General features: G+C 44.7%; 6 protein-coding genes across 6 annotated transcripts; 4 read left to right on the top strand and 2 right to left on the bottom strand.

The window, feature by feature from the left end:
- Nucleotides 1-509: 509 nt before the first annotated feature.
- PAAG_08767 (hypothetical protein) lies at nucleotides 510-3,489 on the top strand (the record flags this gene model as incomplete). Its single annotated transcript, XM_015846615.1, has 4 exons — nucleotides 510-582; nucleotides 643-2,126; nucleotides 2,193-2,297; nucleotides 2,368-3,489. 4 exons carry the CDS (start codon nucleotides 510-512, stop codon nucleotides 3,487-3,489), a joined length of 2,784 nt encoding a protein of 927 aa, XP_015701412.1.
- Nucleotides 3,490-4,491: 1,002 nt separating this feature from the next.
- On the bottom strand, nucleotides 4,492-5,581 carry PAAG_08768 (hypothetical protein; the record flags this gene model as incomplete). The annotated part of the gene is made up of 3 exons (XM_015846616.1): nucleotides 4,492-4,911; nucleotides 4,948-5,309; nucleotides 5,533-5,581. The coding sequence occupies 3 exons, from the start codon at nucleotides 5,579-5,581 to the stop codon at nucleotides 4,492-4,494; spliced, it is 831 nt and encodes a 276-aa protein (XP_015701413.1).
- Nucleotides 5,582-6,507: 926 nt separating this feature from the next.
- Nucleotides 6,508-8,889, bottom strand: PAAG_08769 (ATP-dependent DNA helicase 2 subunit 1; the record flags this gene model as incomplete). The annotated part of the gene is made up of 6 exons (XM_015846617.1): nucleotides 6,508-6,615; nucleotides 6,750-6,977; nucleotides 7,052-7,155; nucleotides 7,235-8,078; nucleotides 8,135-8,746; nucleotides 8,821-8,889. The coding sequence occupies 6 exons, from the start codon at nucleotides 8,887-8,889 to the stop codon at nucleotides 6,508-6,510; spliced, it is 1,965 nt and encodes a 654-aa protein (XP_015701414.1).
- Nucleotides 8,890-9,392: 503 nt separating this feature from the next.
- On the top strand, nucleotides 9,393-10,802 carry PAAG_08770 (ferrochelatase; the record flags this gene model as incomplete). The annotated part of the gene is made up of 3 exons (XM_015846618.1): nucleotides 9,393-9,635; nucleotides 9,695-10,277; nucleotides 10,345-10,802. The coding sequence occupies 3 exons, from the start codon at nucleotides 9,393-9,395 to the stop codon at nucleotides 10,800-10,802; spliced, it is 1,284 nt and encodes a 427-aa protein (XP_015701415.1).
- A 1,176-nt stretch (nucleotides 10,803-11,978) lies between these two features.
- PAAG_08771 (hypothetical protein) lies at nucleotides 11,979-14,064 on the top strand (the record flags this gene model as incomplete). The annotated part of the gene is made up of 3 exons (XM_015846619.1): nucleotides 11,979-12,242; nucleotides 12,376-13,816; nucleotides 13,904-14,064. The coding sequence occupies 3 exons, from the start codon at nucleotides 11,979-11,981 to the stop codon at nucleotides 14,062-14,064; spliced, it is 1,866 nt and encodes a 621-aa protein (XP_015701416.1).
- A 617-nt stretch (nucleotides 14,065-14,681) lies between these two features.
- Nucleotides 14,682-17,591, top strand: PAAG_08772 (pentatricopeptide repeat protein; the record flags this gene model as incomplete). Its single annotated transcript, XM_015846620.1, has 1 exon — nucleotides 14,682-17,591. One exon carries the CDS (start codon nucleotides 14,682-14,684, stop codon nucleotides 17,589-17,591), a length of 2,910 nt encoding a protein of 969 aa, XP_015701417.1.
- Between the last annotated feature and the right edge of the window lie 2,525 nt (nucleotides 17,592-20,116).

A 20,116-nucleotide genomic window follows, 5' to 3' on the forward strand; every position in this document is an offset into this window, starting at 1 on the left:
TGTTCTGCAGTTGTGTTTGGTTTTGGTGATATTCTCTCTTGTTGTCATTTGATTTGTCTGTTTGCTTTATTCTGTTGTCCTTTTTCCTCCAGTCTCTTACTAACTACTTCGTTCTTAATTTCCAATTGTCTCATTTCTTGTCGTCTGGTATATTCTGTTTTCTTTGGTCATTTTTCCAGAGTCTCAATTGGCTTCTCCTGCTTACAACTTACTACGCCTCCGTTCTATATGGCGTACTCCCGGCGCGGGTACGCAGTGCACTTTGTCTGAGAGTGGTTATACTCTGATGCGGTGTTGCTTAATCCCTTTGCCTTTCAATTGTTTTCTTTTTTTTCTTTCCTCCTCTTTCCTGAGACTGCTCTGTTGCTCTTCTGTGTTCTTCTTTCCCCTCCAATACAGTTCGCCATACTCTTCCAAAACATCTCTTGGAACTGTCCAAAATTATGGTCACGTGAACTGACCTCATCCCTTTATAGCGGATATACATACCAGAACACTTCCCTTTCATGATGACAGGCCTTAAGCGCAAGCTGGACCAACAGCATGAGCTGGCCAGCGCATCTGGTGCTGATTCTTCTCAGAGTAAGTGTTACTATCAGGAGCGCACCGGTGAATATCTCCTGTTAACCGCTAATCATCTAGCTTCACCGTTTTCTCCATCTACCGGCCGCTCGCGTGGTGGAAGTCGTGGTAGCTCACGGTCACGCACAAGAGGGAAAGGCCATGTCTTTAGGGGCCGTTCGAAATCCCTTAATGGTAGTAATCTCGACAGCCTCTCTGTTCAAACACACTTAGATCCGCAAACACCGCGGGCGAAAAGAGTGAAGAAGGCAAAAGAAGATATCGCTTCGGAGAGCAGTGTTGCTGAGTTGCATATACCACGCCCAACTCGCCAGTCTGCTAGGATTCTTTCCAAATTCCATCATATGGATTGTGTGTCCGAGCAAGCTGATGAACCGGGGATCCAGCAAACAAATTTCAATGGGCCTCATGAGATCCATATTGGCTCCTATGAAACGGAGGTCAACGATAAAGAGGCCTCCCTAAAATTTCCCTGTGTGAATACGAAGCAACCAACTTCTGACTCCCAATTATCTTCATTTAAGTCAACATGGGCGGACCCTTCTCGACGTCGTCGGAGTTCGGGATATAAGACGGAAGTAGACACTTGCCCTGACACTGTTTCGAAGCTCAACAAGTCTGTAGGTGTGAATGCAGAAAGTGGGGATAATACTCCTGAGATAGCGCTAGCAGCTACTAGCGGACTTGTGAGTAAGAGGTTGAGTCCTGTAGCTACGAGGAAAAGAAATTCCGCTGGCATTGGCGCTACAATTGAAGAGACGCAAAACCCAAATCCAAGCACGAAGAAGTTGAAGGTGGAAAAGCTGGACCCTAGCTCTGGAACAGATTCTCCGCCATTGGGTGGAAATGGCAACCGTGGCAATAGTAATCATGGTGATAGTGATAGTGATGGACGCCCCATCCACTCTGAGGCTGAGCCTACGAGACAGGATCCGAATCTTAGTATTCTCGATGCCGACTTCCCCTCTCAGACAATGGTGGTTGAATCCTTTCAAGCTGCACATGAAACCACACCAACAGAGGCATCCGCCTCCCGGGCGCCGACCCCATCTGAAACCCCAGAGCTGCCTGCTACCAACCTTCCCAGCGGCGCGGGCAGAAGTCGTGGGCGCGGTGGATTCAGAGGAAGGGTAAGGGGTCGAGGAGGCTGGACCCGAGGTCGTGGAAGGGGTGGCCGTGGTCGAGGTTCTGGAAGAGGAGGTCGTGGCGGACGTCTTCAGGCAATCGATCGCGACATGTCGTTGTCGCCTAGCCCAGTAATCAAGCAGCTCCGCGAGAGACAAAAGGAACTTGATAGGGTGTTCCGTCGAGTTGCATCTGCTCAGCGAACAGCGCTCACCGTAATCGCTAATCGCTCAGAGGCTAAACTTTTAAAGGATGCTAAAGCGCATATGGCTGTGCCGGAATATGATCAAGTCATGAATGACCTTAAAGCCATGCTACAGAAGAGATTGGAGGTCATTGAAAATGAATATAATTGGCGAACAAAAACCGCGGATGCCCTGTTCGAGGCGAATAAAGAACGGGTAAATGCGAGTTTCCATGTAAGATATCTGGCCCAGTATCCCCTCTCTTTTTGCAGGACAATGTAACGTCTAACTTTTCAACAGGATAAGTCTCGACATATTAGAGAGGAACATCTCCTTGCGGCTCAAGGGAGCTATATGGCCTTTGTGGAACAGTGTCGTCAAGCAGAGGATGACGACCACACCGAGGTGAGCGTAAGAAATTTGGCAGCAAGGTTTTTAAGTTTAGCAATCCGAAATACTGACGAAGGAACTCCAGGCTGATGAATCGGGCCCGGAGCCCGAAATGCCACCCCGTCGACTTTTTGTCCGTGGATTCAACAGTTCTTTCGTCAGGGATCCAAAAGGTGCTGCTCTCTACGAACGAGCTGCATATGGTTGGGATGACTTCATACAGCGCGCGAAAATTGAGACAGACATATCTCCTCAAATAAAAGAGATAGATCAGGAATCCCGAGCACCAGTTCCCGCCAGCGACAAAATTTTACAGCTTACGGAGGCATTAACTGAGCTTTGCCAGCAGGAAGAGCGTCGCGGGGATGAAGGCAAGCCGGTGGCGACAATCCCCAACGAACCACCTACCGCATTGAGTGCATTAGCCGACATCGCGGTGGGCGACATTGGCCAAAAGCTGGTAGAACAGCCTACCATGCATGGGCCCCCTCAAGGGTTGCAACTCGCACCCTTCCGCAGCCTTCCCAGCATCACGCAGCAGCTTCCAGCACTACCACATCACCCACCCCATCTTCCACACCCATACGAACAACAACTTCCAATCGAACAACCTCGGGGATTCCATCGAACAATTCTCCCCCAGCCAGTTCTTGGTCAAATGATACCCCCAACAGACCCACGGTCATTTCTCCCACCGCCATCTCACCACCAACCACCCCCTCCTTCCCCCCAACGAGGACCACCTAGCATACCCCGCCGCCTTCTCCCAGCCTCCAGTCGATACCCTTCCATCCCACACCTACACGAACTCCCTGACCCATTCTCGTCCGCACCACCGCACCTCCCCGCGCCACATGCCATGGTATATCATCCAGGCTCTTATCCTCTTCACCCACCTCTGCCCTCTCCCTTTCACCCGCCAACTCATGCGCCGCCGCCACATCCACCCCAGTACATGCATGGACCTGTCGGGCATATGACGTTACCCCCGGTTTATCACCCAGCAACGTACGGGCATCTGCCGCCTCCTCTTCCGCCCCTTCCACTTCCACCCCCTCCGGGCTCACAATACCAGCACCAGCACCAACACCAGCATCAAAATCAGCTTCACCAACCACAACCACCCCCTCTGCCACAGCATCGCCACTCGTATTATCAACAGCAGCATCAGCATGCGCCCACTCCGCCACCGCCATATCGCGAGTAACAGACGGTTCACCTACAACTTACGTGATTTATTCCACCAAGAACAAATGCTTCGGTTTGGATTTTGTTTCACCGTATTTACTTATACGGTATTTCTGCACATTATTTGCTTTAGCCGATTTGTATAAAAGGGATAAAAGAAGGATACAAAATTTGGCCTTTTTTGATGCCTGGGGCTGCTTTAATTTTAAGTCTAATTACCTGTCTTTTTACCTAGTTATGATGGGATGGATGGATGTATGTATGCTTCCAATACCAACCGTTTGAACTTATTAATGTAAGATTATTGTGAGATATTTAATTCTTCGTGACGTTGCCCCTCCGGCTCGTTATCTACATCATCTGAATGCGACTGAGTATTCGTGTGTTTGTTCCATCTTGGCTCCTACTTTCCTTCTTCCAGGTCCGCGGGCCAGAGACCAGATATGTTCGTAGATACAGGTAAACTTTTCTCTTTACAATTCTTCCTTTTCCCTTTCTTCTCTCTCACTCTTTTTCAACGCCCGGAGCGCCGAGAATGTGGACTGCCGACTTTTCGGGGTGGGGGCTTTAGCGGATGTCCTCATATCTCATATTTGGCACCTTAAGCAGCCACCAAGTCACAGGAGCTGCAATCTAAATTAACAAGCCCCTGAAGCCGCCGACGAGCTAGTACTTTTTTCATTTTTCATTTAAAAAAAGAATAAATAAGAAAAAAAAGAAACCCTGTATGCATATGCGCGATAATGAGCACTTTCTAATATATAACCACACTTCTAATTATTAACTTGTTGTTCTGTCAACCTGTAAAAAAAATAAGGCAGTCTGTAGAAGATACACGTAAAACTCAACAAATATTGAAATACCCATCCTTTTAAACCAATGCATTTTTATAGAATAGACTCGATCTCCGATCGCCACTTCTGCCCGTCGCGAAGCCCAAGAACAGCCCCACCTGACCAACTTTTGTTTTATAAATCGCCATCCCCTCTGGCTCTCTATACAAAGGCTCTGCCGGCCTTCGTCAGTGTAGGACCCTTACCATCTTTCCTGGATTCATATCAATGCAAGCAACTTCGGAATTCACCTTCCCACCACTTTCATCATAAGATGTGACAGTCATAATATACAGATAGGACCCATACGCTGCATACCCCTGGAACACCTTGGATTTGAACTTGTCCAACGAGGGTTGCTTGAAGTTGGTTAAGGGTTTAGAGAAATCACCCCTGGTGGTGGCCTTCAAGTCGAAGACGGCGATATTCTTGCAGCTTTTGTTGTAGCGGACGATCAACCTATTCTGTACCGGGTCAATGGAGGCAATATGCTCCGTCGCGCCCTTGACAGGTGTGAATTTTCTCAATGTTGATGAAGTGTTGGATAACGTGGCCCTTTTCTTCCACTTAAAGCGTGCAAGCTTCTTGCCGTACCCATTGCTATTGGTCTTGACTTTAGTTCACAGATAGGTGTCAAAATTTACCTTCTGTGCACTGAAGGAGATGTTATGGTTGAACTTATTCAGGTGCATGTGGCCGATATACTTTCCGGAGATATCGAGCTGTGTAATGCAGAGGTGACCTGCGTCCCCACTGCCGTCGCGCAGCTGCGCAACGAACAAGCGTCTGTTGATATTGTCGAAGGCAAAGTTTTGTTGAACGCAGTGTTCGTGCAAGTTTTGGCCGCGGAAGAGGTCGTAAGAGGGTTTGGTCAGGTCGAAGTGTTTGGACGTTGGAAAAGCAGCGAGGGTGGGGAGGGTTAGGCATAAAGCCAGAGCGCCCATAGGGCGACATTGAAGAGTCGCTTTGCGGTATTTGAATTCTTCAGGATGGTTGAATTTCACTCCTGGTATGGACCTGGGGTAAAATCAAAGCGAACCAGGATTGACGGTAGGTTTTTATAATTACAAATGACTTTAGAACTTCTTCCCAAGAGTCCTGATGGATGTATATGATCCCGCATGCCCGTATACGTGAGATGGGCGCAGCCGCTACTGGAATAGAATCCACTTCGATCCACCCGCCAAACTGGAGGATTCCCATGTCAAATTAGACCTTGTTCTACGAACTCGACAACATAAGTTCGAGGAAGATTGAGAACGCGAGAGCCCAGAACATGTTGCGATTATAAAAGCTCGAAGGTTGCGGAAGCGAGTTAGGGTAAACGAGAAGGATGCGACAGCGTGCATTCAGCTGTTGTTGGAGCCCAAATAGCAACAAGGGTTAAAATTTTGATTGTCAAACCAAGGGAGTGTTCTATTATACGATCTCCCTTCCTCGCCCGGTTATCTCGGTGATATCGGCAACGCAGGGATAAAACTGCTTCGATTTTATCCTCACTGTAGAATGCACGGGAGACAAAGGTAAACAAGACGTCTGCCTCGTAAAACAATTGCCTGCTCACTGTTAACTTGTCATTGATAATTAGCTATTAGTTATCGGTTGTTTTGGGGGGACGTGGACACAAAGGAGAATTTTCCTGGAATAATTTGGGAATACAGAAATCAGAACTCGGATGCGATTCATTGGACCGTCAATTGAGCTCCACAGAGATTGCTTTTTGTATCCATGGATCGATTAGACAAAATGGCCAGAATTCTAGATAGGATGACCACGTGTTTAGTATTCATTTTGGAGGGAATATGAAGCTTTCCTTTAACAGCCTAAGCCAGGCTGCGACTGATCAACCATGAGTGGTTTGGCTTCAACACTGGAGCATCGACCCAACGAAAGGATCATTTGTATGTACCATGGTTGGTAGCCGGGCTATCCCTTTACTTTTCCGAAAGGCACCAATGGGTACTGATAAGGTACCAATCAGTAGTGCAGCGATGAATCACAACAAGATATAACTCCTAATTTCACTCATTTTCCAAGGAAAGGTTCCGCACAACAAAGTCGAAGGGGCTTGGTCAATCACTAGACGGAAAATATAAACCCGGGTATTTTGAAACCCAAAAGAACCGTTTAAGCAAAATGAACGTTAGCATATTCAAGCGCGAGGATATACCAATATAACAAACAAAAATGACCCATTATTAATTTCATTTCTGTTCAAAAAGTTCTTCAACCCTTTCAATCAAATCTGCCTTCTTACCCGTCGTAGACAAATTTTGAGATTGTAGGAATTCTTTCAGGAAAGTAACGGTTAACTGTTTTATTTTTCCATGACACGGTATCAGTTAGCTTGCGTATAGTCTGTCGGCACTCACCGCGTGCAATGCCCGATAGGTTAAGGGGTGTACAAAGAGAACATAACACAGGAAAAGAACCTGACCAAACTAACTTTATTCAAGGCCCCTTTTTCGTACTGTATTCTCACTTCGTCGCCGGCGCCAACAGCATCAGCATCAGTCTTCGCTTTTTTGGCTGGACGTGGTTCTTCCTTGGTTTGTTCCTGAGACCTGCTTGCGGGTCGCTTGACGAGCGTTGAGATGAAGGGTTGTTCCGTTTCCATTTTTAGATATTGGGATTCTAATTCCTCCCCCCAGGCTATCACATGCTCACCGGCGCGCTAAAACAAGGAAATGAAAGTTGGGTTAAAAAGGTAAAATGTTTTAAAGCGAAACATCTTACGAGGAATCGAACCTTATCGATTTGACGATATTTGGGTATCGTTTTGTCTTCAGGTTTTTCAGGGAGATCTTCATCAAGGGCCAGTGCTTGTAAGATGCGGTAGTGCCATTGCAATGCTTAATAGCGAGAAACAATTAGCTCTTAAAATCACTGCGGTTTTTAAAAGATGGCTGACGTTGTCGTTTGCGCACTTACAAGGATTTGGGTATTTTTGAGGGTCATACTGCGCCTTGGGTAGCTGCAGTAATTGGACGACAGTTCGCATTTTATCAACCAATTCATCCGGAGCGATGATGAGATTTGTTTCTGGATATTGTCGGATATCGTCCGCGAAAGGTAGCGGCAAGATCCACATGCCCTGCGGAATCATTTGCTCTCCATCCTCGTTCAGCTTGGTCTTTCCAGGAATCATGGCAGCCATAACTGGTGCGGCGTTTTTACGCGGCACGAACCACACAAGTGCTAGTTTCCGCTTCTTCAAAAGTGTTTGATAGAGGGCGGAGAAGACACGGGTGGAACCAACATATCCTTCCTCGGACGGATATATGAACGTTGGGTGTTTCATAGAGGCCCATATTGGGAGTGATGAAATTGGCTTGAATCCGATTATTCGGATAGTAGGGTCCCCAAAATTTCGCAACGAAGCCTGTTCATCTAGAGTGAACGAGATCTGCTCCCCACCAAATTTATATGCTTTCCGAATCTCCCACTTTTCTACTTCACGTGCAGAGTCGTCAGCCATCTGTGTAGTGATTCCTTTGCAGATTTGGGGCTCCTCTCCTCCCAGCCACACGTAACAACTCCGTGCAGGTTCTTGACGTTTGAATATTAAATAACCTGTCACTGAGATTTTGAAATCTGGTCCTATTTCCAACGGTACATTGGAAAATAGCGTTCTACGAGGCACCGACTTGGAGTTTATCGAAGACAGTAGTGACTTCAAGAGTGAGATACCATCACCACCGGAGGTTGAGGACTTTGTTTGAGTAGAAAAGGCAGGGGCTTCTGGATCTGTCGGAGAGGCTTTGTATATAATATCCTGATGCCAGTGTTAGCCCAAACCACGTAGGTCATGATGAATGTATTATAACATACGTCAAAGAATTTCGATCTGTCAAATTGCTGATTGGGTCTGGATATTGGGAATAGTTCGATGATAACACCAAGATCGTATAAATCTTTCGCTCGAACCGTGGCAGCGGACCTCAGACCCCTATCTTTAGAGTGTGGATCATCGTTGTCCGTTACGATAAATAACCGTCTGGAGGAGAAATTGGGAGCTTTGGAGCTAAATATCTGGTTCGCGCAGAATAAAACATTGGACATTGACACCCGTTCCTTTGAAGGTACCAATATCTGATCTGCTTCTTCCTCATCATGTACTAATGCCCTGAGTTTCTTCACATCCTCTGCGGCTGGTACATCAAGGTCTGTAAAGAGATAGCAGCGGGGGTATGACAAGTTTCCCCGCCCACTCTCTTCCTCATCGTAGAACTTGGATTTCTCAGTACCGTAGAGCAGGATCCCAATCATGTCCTTGGGGTTTGATATTATGCGCTGTTGCATCATATGATATGCGCACTTAAGGGCAGCAGTGGCGGGCGATTCTTTATCAGCTCTCTTGGAGTCACCATCGGGTGGCGGGGTTAACATGGACTCGCTAATCTCAATGGCGAAAAGGACAGCATCTTTGACAGTTTTATAAACCTTGAACGATTTACTTAGTATTAACAAACGTCAATTGAGTTCGCGCTCCATGAGAATTATCAAAATATAATTACCGTTTCATCAATATCTTCCTCCTCCTCGAAACCATCATCCTGCTGCCAAGGTGCCCCCTCGTCAGCCATTACTAAGTTTTATTAGAATCAAGGGCCGAGTTTTCGCAATAATTGTTAGAGAGCATATTACAGAATCACGTAAGGATAAGCGGAGTGATCTGTGTTCAAGTGCCCTGATATACATATAAGTTACCCCTGCGGCTGCTGGCTTCTGCCTGATATCAAGCGCGGCTAAATTCATTGTCATTAGAAGCGAAATAGCCGCAAAGGAACGCGGTTTCCCGGAACGCCAAAAAAGCGGAGAAACGTCAGATCACGTGATATATTACTCTACGCAGCTTCTGATTGGTCAGAGCAGACGAAGACTTGGCCAAGCCTTGGAATGTCGTAATAATCAAATATTAGACGTCAGCCCAACTACTCCGAATAATGACGAACTACCATTGACACAGTCCCGCATCATAACTCTTATTTGAGAATTTAGCTTGCTGCTGCTGCTCAGTTACCAGATTCAACTCACCCCTCCTATTCTGAAGTTACTGCGCCCACTGCCGTTCAGTGGCGCCCGCGAGATGTCGCTGCGAAAGTCCCTCACGGCCCTCCCCAAGCAAGCATTGAGCGGACATAGTTGGAGGCAGACAGTGTCAAAATCACTCGCAAGCTACGGTGAACATCAGCGATGTGGGATGGCAACAACTGTAGCCCCTGTTACACAGGATTCGATGGGCTCTCAAGGTCCCACTGCGATGGTGTTTCTGAATATGGGAGGCCCTTCAACAACAAAAGATGTTGGAGATTATTTGAGCAGATTATTTGTACGAACAACTAGCTTATGGTTTACTAAAGCCCTACTAATTATTCACTCCTCGTTCAGGCAGATGCCGATCTAATACCTCTAGGGCGACTCCAATCATATCTCGGGCCCCTCATCTCGCGTCGTCGAACTCCCAAAATTGAAAAGCAATACGCAGCCATCGGAGGAGGTTCACCAATTAGAAAGTGGTCTGAGTACCAGTGCAAAGAGATGTGCAAAATCCTGGACAAGATTTCTCCAGAAACTGCGCCACATAAACCCTACGTTGCGTTCCGATACGCTGCCCCGTTAACAGAGGAGATGTACGAGCGGCTGCTAAACGACGGATTCGGTAGAGGCAAGGGAAGGCGTGCTGTTGCATTTACTCAATACCCCCAATATTCCTGTTCGACGACAGGCAGCTCACTGAATGAGCTGTGGAAGTGGCGAAATCGACTCGAGGGCAAACGTGCGAATGCAGGCCAGGAGCCCGAGGGAACTATTCAATGGAGTGTCATTGATCGATGGCCAGTGCATTCAGGCCTAATAGAGGCATTTGCTCAAAATATTGAAGAAAAACTTGCGACGTATCCTGAAGAGCGGAGAAACGAGGTTGTTCTCCTCTTCTCTGCTCATAGCTTGCCTATGAGCGTCGTTAATCGAGGTATGGCTCCACTTAAAACTAACGCCACTACCTCAGGAGCCAGTAATATGTTAACATAGAGATTAAGGTGATCCATATGCAGCCGAAGTCGCTGCGACAGTCTACGCAGTCATGCAGAGACTAAAATTCTCAAACCCTTATCGCCTCTGCTGGCAATCACAAGTCGGACCCTCAGCCTGGCTAGGAGCTCAGACCAGCGACACAGTCCAAAACTACGTTAAAAAGGGCCAAACGGACCTCCTCCTCGTCCCGATCGCATTCACTAGTGACCACATCGAGACGCTCTACGAGCTTGACCAAGAAGTCATTCATGAAGCGAACAGTCAAGGCGTCAAACGGGTCGAAAGTTTGAACGGGAGCCCTGTTTTCATAAATGGACTTGCCGACATTGCAGCGGCTCATTTGCGCAGCGGGGAAAATTGCTCACGCCAAATGACGCTGCGATGTCAGGGCTGTACGAGCGAAAGGTGTCTGGAACAGAAGAAGTTTTTCGCGGGGCCTGAACTTGCCACTCTCGTTCGATAGGACAAGGCGAATGAATCTCTGTTTCTTAAAGCTTTCTCGGGTTTGAAATCAAAAGGCAGTCGCATGAGGTATAGAAACATTTAGATGGAATTGTTTTGCTGGATGTGCGAGTTTCTCGTATTAGATTTTGTTTTTGAAATGAATATACATTAACAAAATACTGCGGTTTGCATAAATTTATGTTCAAACGAAGACTTTCTTCTTTTCACTTTGCATATGTTGACTACGTGTGTCAGCCCTTTCTTCCTCTAACCACCGACACATTTAGCCCAGCTAATTGCCTACACGCTTCCGGAAGGACAAGTTTTTGTTGCAATTCTAACTCTTGGAAATGAACCCAGCCCTTTATCCCTTATAATGATGTGAAGCATATGGGGTCTTGCATTCGAAATATTCAAGCAGAGGTGATGTTCTGAAGAGTTATGATTTTCCTGCTCTGTGCCTGCTCAAGACTTGGACTAGATAGATCAAGTTGATGCACAATTTCGACTAACAATTTTGAACAGATATGGACCCGCAAAATCTTGACATTTTAACAGCGTATTGAAATGTAAGCACCCCTCCTCCTTGACCTTGGTTCATATTTACTCCGTACGTTAGAGAAAATAGCCCAGTCTCCTGGTTATGTCTGGTAGCCGGTTTAATGAGCGGTCAAAAATTTAAATCCATCTAAACTACGTCAGTTGGTCGTTAAATAACTACGTGACGGTCTCTTGATAATTTTATGCATCTTCATGCCTCGGCTGGTTTCGATGGTTCGGTTTGGGCCAACAGCGTATCCGAAAACCTCTTTTCTCATCTCATCCAGTTAAATAACTACAAACTCGAAGTTAAACAGTTCAGACTTAGCACGCTGGGTAGTTAATGATAATAGCCTTGAAATATAGAATGACGTTGGGCGTCGCAAGGAGTTTCATATTTTAGCGGAGAATTATTAGAATCAACACCAATAGCTCGTTGGGATCCTACAGGTTAGTGATTGATAAGCCCTATGACATGCATGACATGCCAGTATCGCTTCCTCTCAGATGTCATTGATACTCTATGAGTTAGTTATTAATCTTTTCTAGGTTGGTTTAGCCAATCGTAAACACTTGCTCGACATTTGTTTGAACTTAATGTAAAGTGACCGGTTCGGTTCCACTACAACTATTACATTCCCTATCCTCCGTCAAAATGGAGGTGAAGAATGTTCTGACAGCTAAGGGAGAAGAAAACATCCGAAGGGTAACTGCTAATACTACTCCTCCAAGCCGGCAGCGCTCAGGATCCAACTCAGAGGTGGGGAATTCCGCAATACCGACAGAGAACACCACGTTGTTGGAGAGCAGTGATCTCACAACATTGCTAGGAGAGGACGGTACTTGGGACGATGGAGGTGAAACTCAACATACGCCGTGGAAGGAAAACGATTGGAAGCCATGGTGGAAACGACCGTCTGTGAGGACTCGCTCTACACACACACATATATATATATATATATATATTGTTTTATTTATTCCATTATTTTTTTGTCGCTCCATCTGTTTAACAAATGCTTAACTAACCGTTCACCTGGGAGATCGGCAAATAGATATTCTGGGTCCTGCCACCCCTTCTTACCTTCACAATTGCCTTCGGAGGTATCGTCGTTCCGCAGATAAATCTCTCCTTGATCCTTATTTGTCGCGAGTATCTCTCCGATAGAGCCGTACAGGATCCTACATTTACGTATCTTCCAGTTGTTTTTGGAGATAATAACCCCCAATGTCGACTCCCCGAAATCCAGGCCCTCGTATCAAAATTTCAACTGAAATTGAACTTAATTATTGGCATTCTCGCAGCTATAGCAAGCCCAAGGCTTGGAATCCTAACAGACGCTTATGGAAGAAACAGAATCATTGCCCTGTCGGCTTTTGGAACCTTGCTTGCTCAAATTGTCCTGCTGGTGGTGGCATCCCAGGATGGCCGGCTCTCGGTGAATTTTCTTCTTCTCGCAGCAGTGTTTGATGGAATGTTTGGGTCCATCACAACCGCCGTAGCCCTAACGCAATCATATGCGGCAGACTGCGTTACCACACACAGCAGGAACGTCGCATTTGGATATTTCCATGGTGTTCTATTTACTGGTATCGCTCTGGGACCTCTGATTGCGGGGTACCTCATCAAATGGACGGGGAATATTCTCGTTGTGTTTTATGAAGTCATATGCTGTCTGCTGTTTTTCATGCTTTTCATGCTATTTGTCGTACCAGAGTCACTGTCTGAGGACCGCCAGCACCACAATCGCGAGCACCTCGGGATACGATTCTTCAATTTTCATAAGGTTTCTCACTGGTTGTTGGCGGATTTTAACCCATTGAATCTTCTAAGGCCCCTCTCCATCCTATTTCCCAGTTCCGCGAAGTCACGCTCTAGGAACGCCCTGCGAGATCTACAGGTGAACCTGATTCTTCTTGCATCCATTGACGCTGCGATCTTCGGTGTCGGAATGGGAACTATGTCGATCATCGTGATATACTCTGAGTACATGTTCAATTGGGGAAACTTCGAGTCAAGCATCTTCGTGTCTATAGTCAGCTCTGTCAGGGTTGTCATGCTGCTAGTGATTCTCCCGACAATAACTCGCTTTGTCCGTGGCCCACAGGGCCAACGGAAGCAGCTCAATACAGGCTCTGATATGCTGGACATAGTCCTGATTCGACTCTCCACACTCTTCGACTTGCTTGGATGCGTTGGGTATTGCGTCGCGTGGAATGGTGAGCTCCTGGTTTTCTCAGGCGCAACTGCAGCTATGGGCGCAATGGCTTCCCCAACACTCACGTCTTCATTGACAAAGCACATTCCGGCCAATCGCACCGGCCAGCTTCTCGGAGCGATTGGTTTGCTCCATGCGCTTGCTCGTGTGGTGGCGCCGACGGTTTTCAATCAGATATATAGTTCGACTATCGATAATCTTCCGCAGGCAGTGTTTGTATGCCTCTCTGCGACCATGCTTTTAGCTCTCGTCGGGTCGTATTTCATTAAACCTCATGGTATGCTATGCCACATATCTAACCCCTTTCTCCTATTCCAATGTCTGTTTATTGACGTTTCTTACCTATTTTTTTTCTTAAAAAAAGTATATATGGACGACGAGACCGACACGCACTACAACGGTTCCGAAACAGTTGAAGAAAATCAGTACAGGGTATTTATGTTTCACGTCGGAGAACAGATGGGCCAAGATAAAAGACTTTCGATACATCGCAGGTCTAGTCCTCAGTTTAGAACATTTGGTTGACACCTACCATTTTCTCATCTAAACCTCCATGTGAACCAATTTTCAAGACATTTTTGGGTCCCAGGTTTCGTTTTCTGTTTGCAGCATTTTGCTATCATGTAAAACAATACTTCTGTACTTAACACTCCCTTCTTCTATTTCTATTGTAGGTCATCACGTTATACATTGTACATACATGTACACACCTCATGGAGGCCGTCATCTCTATATAAAGATTTCTTCTATTATGTCTAAGACGATTTTGGAAGCATCCAAGGGATGGGGTGGAAGGAATCGAAAAAATGATGTCATGTGAGATATTTATTACTAGTTGTCTTTTTGCAGAACATAATTTTACACGTTCACGTGAATATGCCAAGAAACATCCAACTTCAGACTAATTCATCGTACCACTCGAAAAAAAAAAAATCAACGGTAACCAACAACTTGACAACACGCCGGCCTCCTTTCATCCATGTCAGCACACCTTTTACTTCAGGAGTTTCCGGATGCAATCTCCTCTACAGAATACAATCTCCCGTCTTCGTGTCCGGCCCAGAATCCCTTCTATGGATTTCACTTGAGGGGCCATCTCCCGAGCTAGTTCATGACCCCCTATTACCCACGCCTTGCTCACAATGTTTCCCCGCCAACCCGCTCGAACTGCGGTCCCGTCGCGGAATGCACTACGTGTTCTCCGGCAATTGGCATTGGCTGGGTCAACCATTGGTGCCATTGGAGGTCTCTGTACTGTTGGAACTATCGCCTATGACATCCACCGCAGAGTCCAGGTTGTTGAACGCATCGTTGAAACCAAGCGAAGTCTCCAAACATCATGCCCAAATTACACTGTGGGGGCAGGGGCTGCGACGGTGGCTCATATGATGGAGGCTGCGGAAGCAGGAGAGTTCCTTGGGATAGCTTCTTTTAAGAAACGTAGCGAGCGGCGCAAACAACAAACAGCCGGCCACGAGGATGTGAAGATTGATCGCGCAAATATGTATGCTATGGAGCCCCAGGTAGTGAGAGGGAGGGAAGGCGAATTTGGCATTCCCAACGGATCTCCCGACGCTCCCGGTCAACCTTCACGCAATATCTTGAATCCCTCACTTCATCTGTTGGAAACCGGGGCACCTCAGGCCATTACTCAAGAACCTCCCCAACCATTATTCCTCTTGAATAAATACAAACCAAAATTGAGGGGTGATAAGGAGTTCTGTTCAGACCCATCCTATACCATAGCTGTCTCTCCAGCTTTTCGAGAGAAGTATCAAAACCTCCCAGCAAGTGACCCTGCACTCTCCGTTCAAAGGCTTCTGGATCACCACATGCTGGACGAAGCTATATTGAGGTTCCTACGTGACGTGAATAGAGGTATCGAAGCAGATGAGGAAGCCAGGAATGACATCGCTACCCATCTTCTGTACACAAGTTTGCATCGGAACAGGCTCAACCTTGCACAAAAGCTCTTCTACTGGTTTGAGACAAACCACAAGGTAACTCCAGCACTGTGGGAGATAATGATGCTAGCTTTTTGGAAAAATGGAAGGTTCGAAACATTATCCACACTATACTTGAAATACGCAAAAGAGTTCGAACTTAATCCGGTTCTACTGAGGGTGGTACTCAAGTCTCTTATAAGTTCCTACCGACTGTCTGAGGCCAAGGGCGTGTTATTCAAGTACTTAAGAAATGATGTGGACTGTGGTGTCTGCGGCATATATCTGGGTGGACTCTGGAGCAGGACTCGAAGTATCGTCCTCCTGGAATCGCAATTCCGGAAGTTGCTGGACACCTTGACCGCTTGTAAAATTCCTCCAACCGAAAAGCTCTTTGATCCTTTGCTAATGGCGTACGTCGAATTCGGAATGGATGGGAAGGCTGATTTGCTTGTCAAGACCATGAGAGACACCTATAATATCCCCTTCAAGACACGGACGTTGGGCCTTGTTGCTTACGGGAAAGCTGTGAAATGTGATTGGGATGGAGTAAAAGACACTTTGGCGCATATGTATGAGCTTGAACTTTCCACCAAGGATCAATTCAGATTCTCGCAGATTTTTCATCGTGTTTTCCTTGAATTCTGGATCGCAAATCCCGGTCATATGATTCGCAATTTCGTTTTCGATGCAATTGATAACTATGGGTTAGTGCTTGATAAGCTACTTTTCGATCAAACACTGAAGGCATTTATTCAGAAGGGAACTGTGGAAATGGTAGAAGAGCTTTTGCAGATCGTGAAGGAAAAAGGCTGGCAACTCCAGCTCGAGCGACCATATTTCATGGAACTCCTTCAGGAAGCTCGGATGTCTGCCAGATACAGCCCGGCCGGGTTATGGCGAATGTTCCGTGCTTCCGAGCAGAAGTTCGGTTACGTTGCCGCTTCACGCCAAGTGCTGGGATATGATACAATTTCTTTTCCCATCAATGACGTGGGGAATAAACCAATTTCTCAAGAAACTGAAGCTATGTGGCGACGAGCGATGTCCCTGCCGGAAACTTCAAGGCATATCAGGCAGTTTATGCCACTTCATAGTCAGATGATGTATTTCATAAATGCGGGAAAACCTGAACTGTCCTTAACATCCTTTCGAGACGCCAGCATGTCCGGGATGGTTATGAAACATTTTCACTTAGATTTGGCAGTCACTGCTAGCATTTTACTCCATGGCGATACTCGGGATGCGAAGGCTATATTGGAGAAATTTGATGCTTTCAAGGCACCGGAAAAACCAGTTCCGTCACAATTCTTCCAGACAATAATGCAAACGAGTGAAATGGATGAGATTGAAGCGGTGAAGATGGCGGTTTTCAATTTTTACAACATCCGACAACAGAAATTTATGCCTGTTAAGCATCATGCTGCGTCCACTGTCGCTGCCCGACTCCTCGATATCGGCAACAATGCCGCAGTACTAGATATGTTCCGGACAATCAACAAATCCAAATATGCGGCTTTTGCCCCCTTCGACCCCGTTGCGATAAAATTCATTACGCGTTCATTTGCGCGGATGGGCAATTTCAAGGGTGTCCGGTGGGCGATATTTACAGGACTCAAACGCGCATCAGCAGTTAATCGCGACCTCTGCGACGAGATTAGCTTGATCGTTTCTAGATCCAGAAGCTGCCTCCATATTCCACTTCCACCAAATCACACACGAGAGAGTTTCGAGATGGAGATAGACCATATTGCAAAGCTTTCACGTCTCCTACGACACAAGGTCAAAGCCAGAAAGTTCGGACCAGCCCGCTTCATTCCATTTACCGAAGCTATTGAATTGTTGAAGAGCAAGAGCTGGATGGCTGATGCAGCGAGTGATGCTAGCAGCAATGCCTTGAAGAAGGGGCCGCAGCTGAAGGGGCATAAATTTGAGGATTTTCAGCACACTGATTACATCGTCAAGCACTGGAAGGAGAGGGCCGAGTTGGAGAAATGTTTTTTGCCTGATGATACGGAGGATCAGGATTGGAGTGAAAGCAGTGTGTGGGCAGAGGGGTTGGAGGACTCCGTTGAGGAGATACCCCTGGAGGAACCCGTTCAGATATGATATATTTCTTTGTGGTTGTTTATGTCTAATAAACTGTGCGGGCGTTGGAACCAGTCACACAGATTACATTTATTTTTCCTTATCTCCATTTCATGGACTTAATCATCCATTTCTTTTGTACATATGTTAATTGTATTTATTGTACGGAGTACATTATCCGTTTCTCTAAACGCAATTTATCGTTTTGCTAGGAGCTCATGAATGGATGGGTTTCTTGGCATCATTCTCGATGGGTCTTATCTTTCTCTTCTCAATGTGGCTTTATTGGATAATACCTAAGTGTTATGAATAGTATAATTCCGGTCCCTCCTCAATCGTAAGTCCTTCATTTGTATTTTTTGAAATCTTCAAACCAAAGTTGAAAGCCAACGGTTGAAAATGTATCCATGGTGGGTATCGTTGCGCTCCTCAAAACACCACCACAAAAGCCCGTGTTTCTCTATAGTTGTTATTAAGGTTGTAATCGTGCCGCTGCGCAACCCACACAAGGTGTGGGTGCACCACACCAAAATGATAAAAACACCAAAATGATAAAAATCTTGAATCACATCCTTGTTATTGCACTCTATATCAACAATCAGTAACTGTGATGGCGTAGAACAGGCTTATGTCCAACCTTCTCGACAGCATAATCGCCACAGGCCGAGGCGATCGGTAAACAACAATTGCCTAGGCAACGGCAAACAACCCCACAATTACCCCGTGTATGAATAACACATACACGTGGCAATCACCTGGCAACGGCGCTAGAGAAAAAGGGCTATATAAACAGAGCCTTCCCCAAACCCATCTTTTAGAAATCATCTTAGTATTCGCTCAGATAGCTTACCTAGTTGGCAATTGAACACCAGTTCACCTGCGCCTAGCTGAAGCCGTGACAGTAACTAATCTATAATAAAAAGATTATTTACATCATTCTCAGTATGTGTGCTATCTCTAAATCAATTTAAATCCTCTTCTGTCAGTGATGTAAGTGAGTTATTGTCAATTTTCATGAGATCAACTTCAAGTCTCTATCACTTCTTATTCTGCTTTTTTTCAGCTTCATTATTATTACACTACTTGATTTTTCTATTGACATCTTTAATAGTAAATACTCTCTCTACATGAATCTGATGACAGATTGTTTTAGCTCTGCAGTATTTACTGATGTTGAGAAAGTTCTCTATTTCAGTGATCTGTTACTCATTAAATTTCATATGAATTAAACTTGCTTTGAATATCTTGTTCAAACAACATGTCAAGATAAATGATTTCAATTCAAAAGTATTTCTAATACTTTGTATAATATTTTCTGCAATATTAATATAGTGTTTCAGCTTTTAAATTGTTTTTGATGAGAATAGTTGAGATAAAGAGATAGATATGTGATCTGAATCATTCTCATCTTCATAAATTTGCAGTAAAGGAGGTGATAAGATTCACTGCTTAAGAGTGTCAAGAACTCAGTCAAAATTTCATGAATATATATCATGTTGAGCTTATTCTGCAGCTATTATATCAGATTTAAAAATCTGCTTTCAAATAGCTAAGAGATTTTATAGAAACTATCATTTTTCATATTTAACAAGATCATAACATGTGATATAATTGACTGCTTTTGAATGATAATACTTATATTTCTAAAATGATAGACTATTCAGAGATTGTAGCAAATGAGTGACATGTGATGAAAATTCATATAGAATTATTTTATGAAGATTCACATATTGTATGAACTTCTCAGTAATATAAGATTCATGATTATTTATTAAAAATAATTAATGATTTTTCTTCTGTTTCTTTTTGGTAATAGTATTGAAATGTTTAAGTCATTCAAATTCAATTTCATCATTTGTAAATTCAATATCTGATATAGCAATTCTATAATTACTGAGTTAATCTGTCTATGTATATTAATTCTTTAAATGTGTTTTGAAAATCAAGATTATCAATAATGAAATGACATGATTATTCATGAATACATATTCAATGACTGTAATCAAATCTTTTGAAATGAATAAAAAAATGATAAAATTATCTTCTTTAAAAGCAGTTACAACTCATTCTTCACATTTTTATTCTTCTTGAAATTCAATCTCATTGAAGTTGTATGTATCACAGATGTGAAATTGATACTGTTCAAATAGAATTCAAAGACATTCAAATCATATATTAATATATTCAATATCTTCAACTGTCACTTTTTTTGAATTCATTAACTTCTATTTCACTCTCTTATACTCAGATACGCATTTAATGAACTTATAAGTTCACATCTTACTAACTTTTAAAGAGAAGATAGTAGAATTCATATGCTGATGTCTGAGTATTGAATTCACAAAATCTTTAATATGTTCAGCTATGAAAGAACAATTCTTTTCATCAAGCAGCTTAACTCATTGTTTAATTGTGTTCTTCTGACTCTCATTTAATCTCTTGTTAACTGGAATCTTTGCAGTATTCAGATTTCTTCCATTGATATGCACTTAGAGACATTGATAAGAAATCTCAAATTCTTATGACAGAGACAGTATTTTGAAATT

Source organism: Paracoccidioides lutzii, assembly GCF_000150705.2.
Source record: "Paracoccidioides lutzii Pb01 unplaced genomic scaffold supercont2.46, whole genome shotgun sequence".
NCBI lineage: Eukaryota > Fungi > Ascomycota > Eurotiomycetes > Onygenales > Ajellomycetaceae > Paracoccidioides > Paracoccidioides lutzii.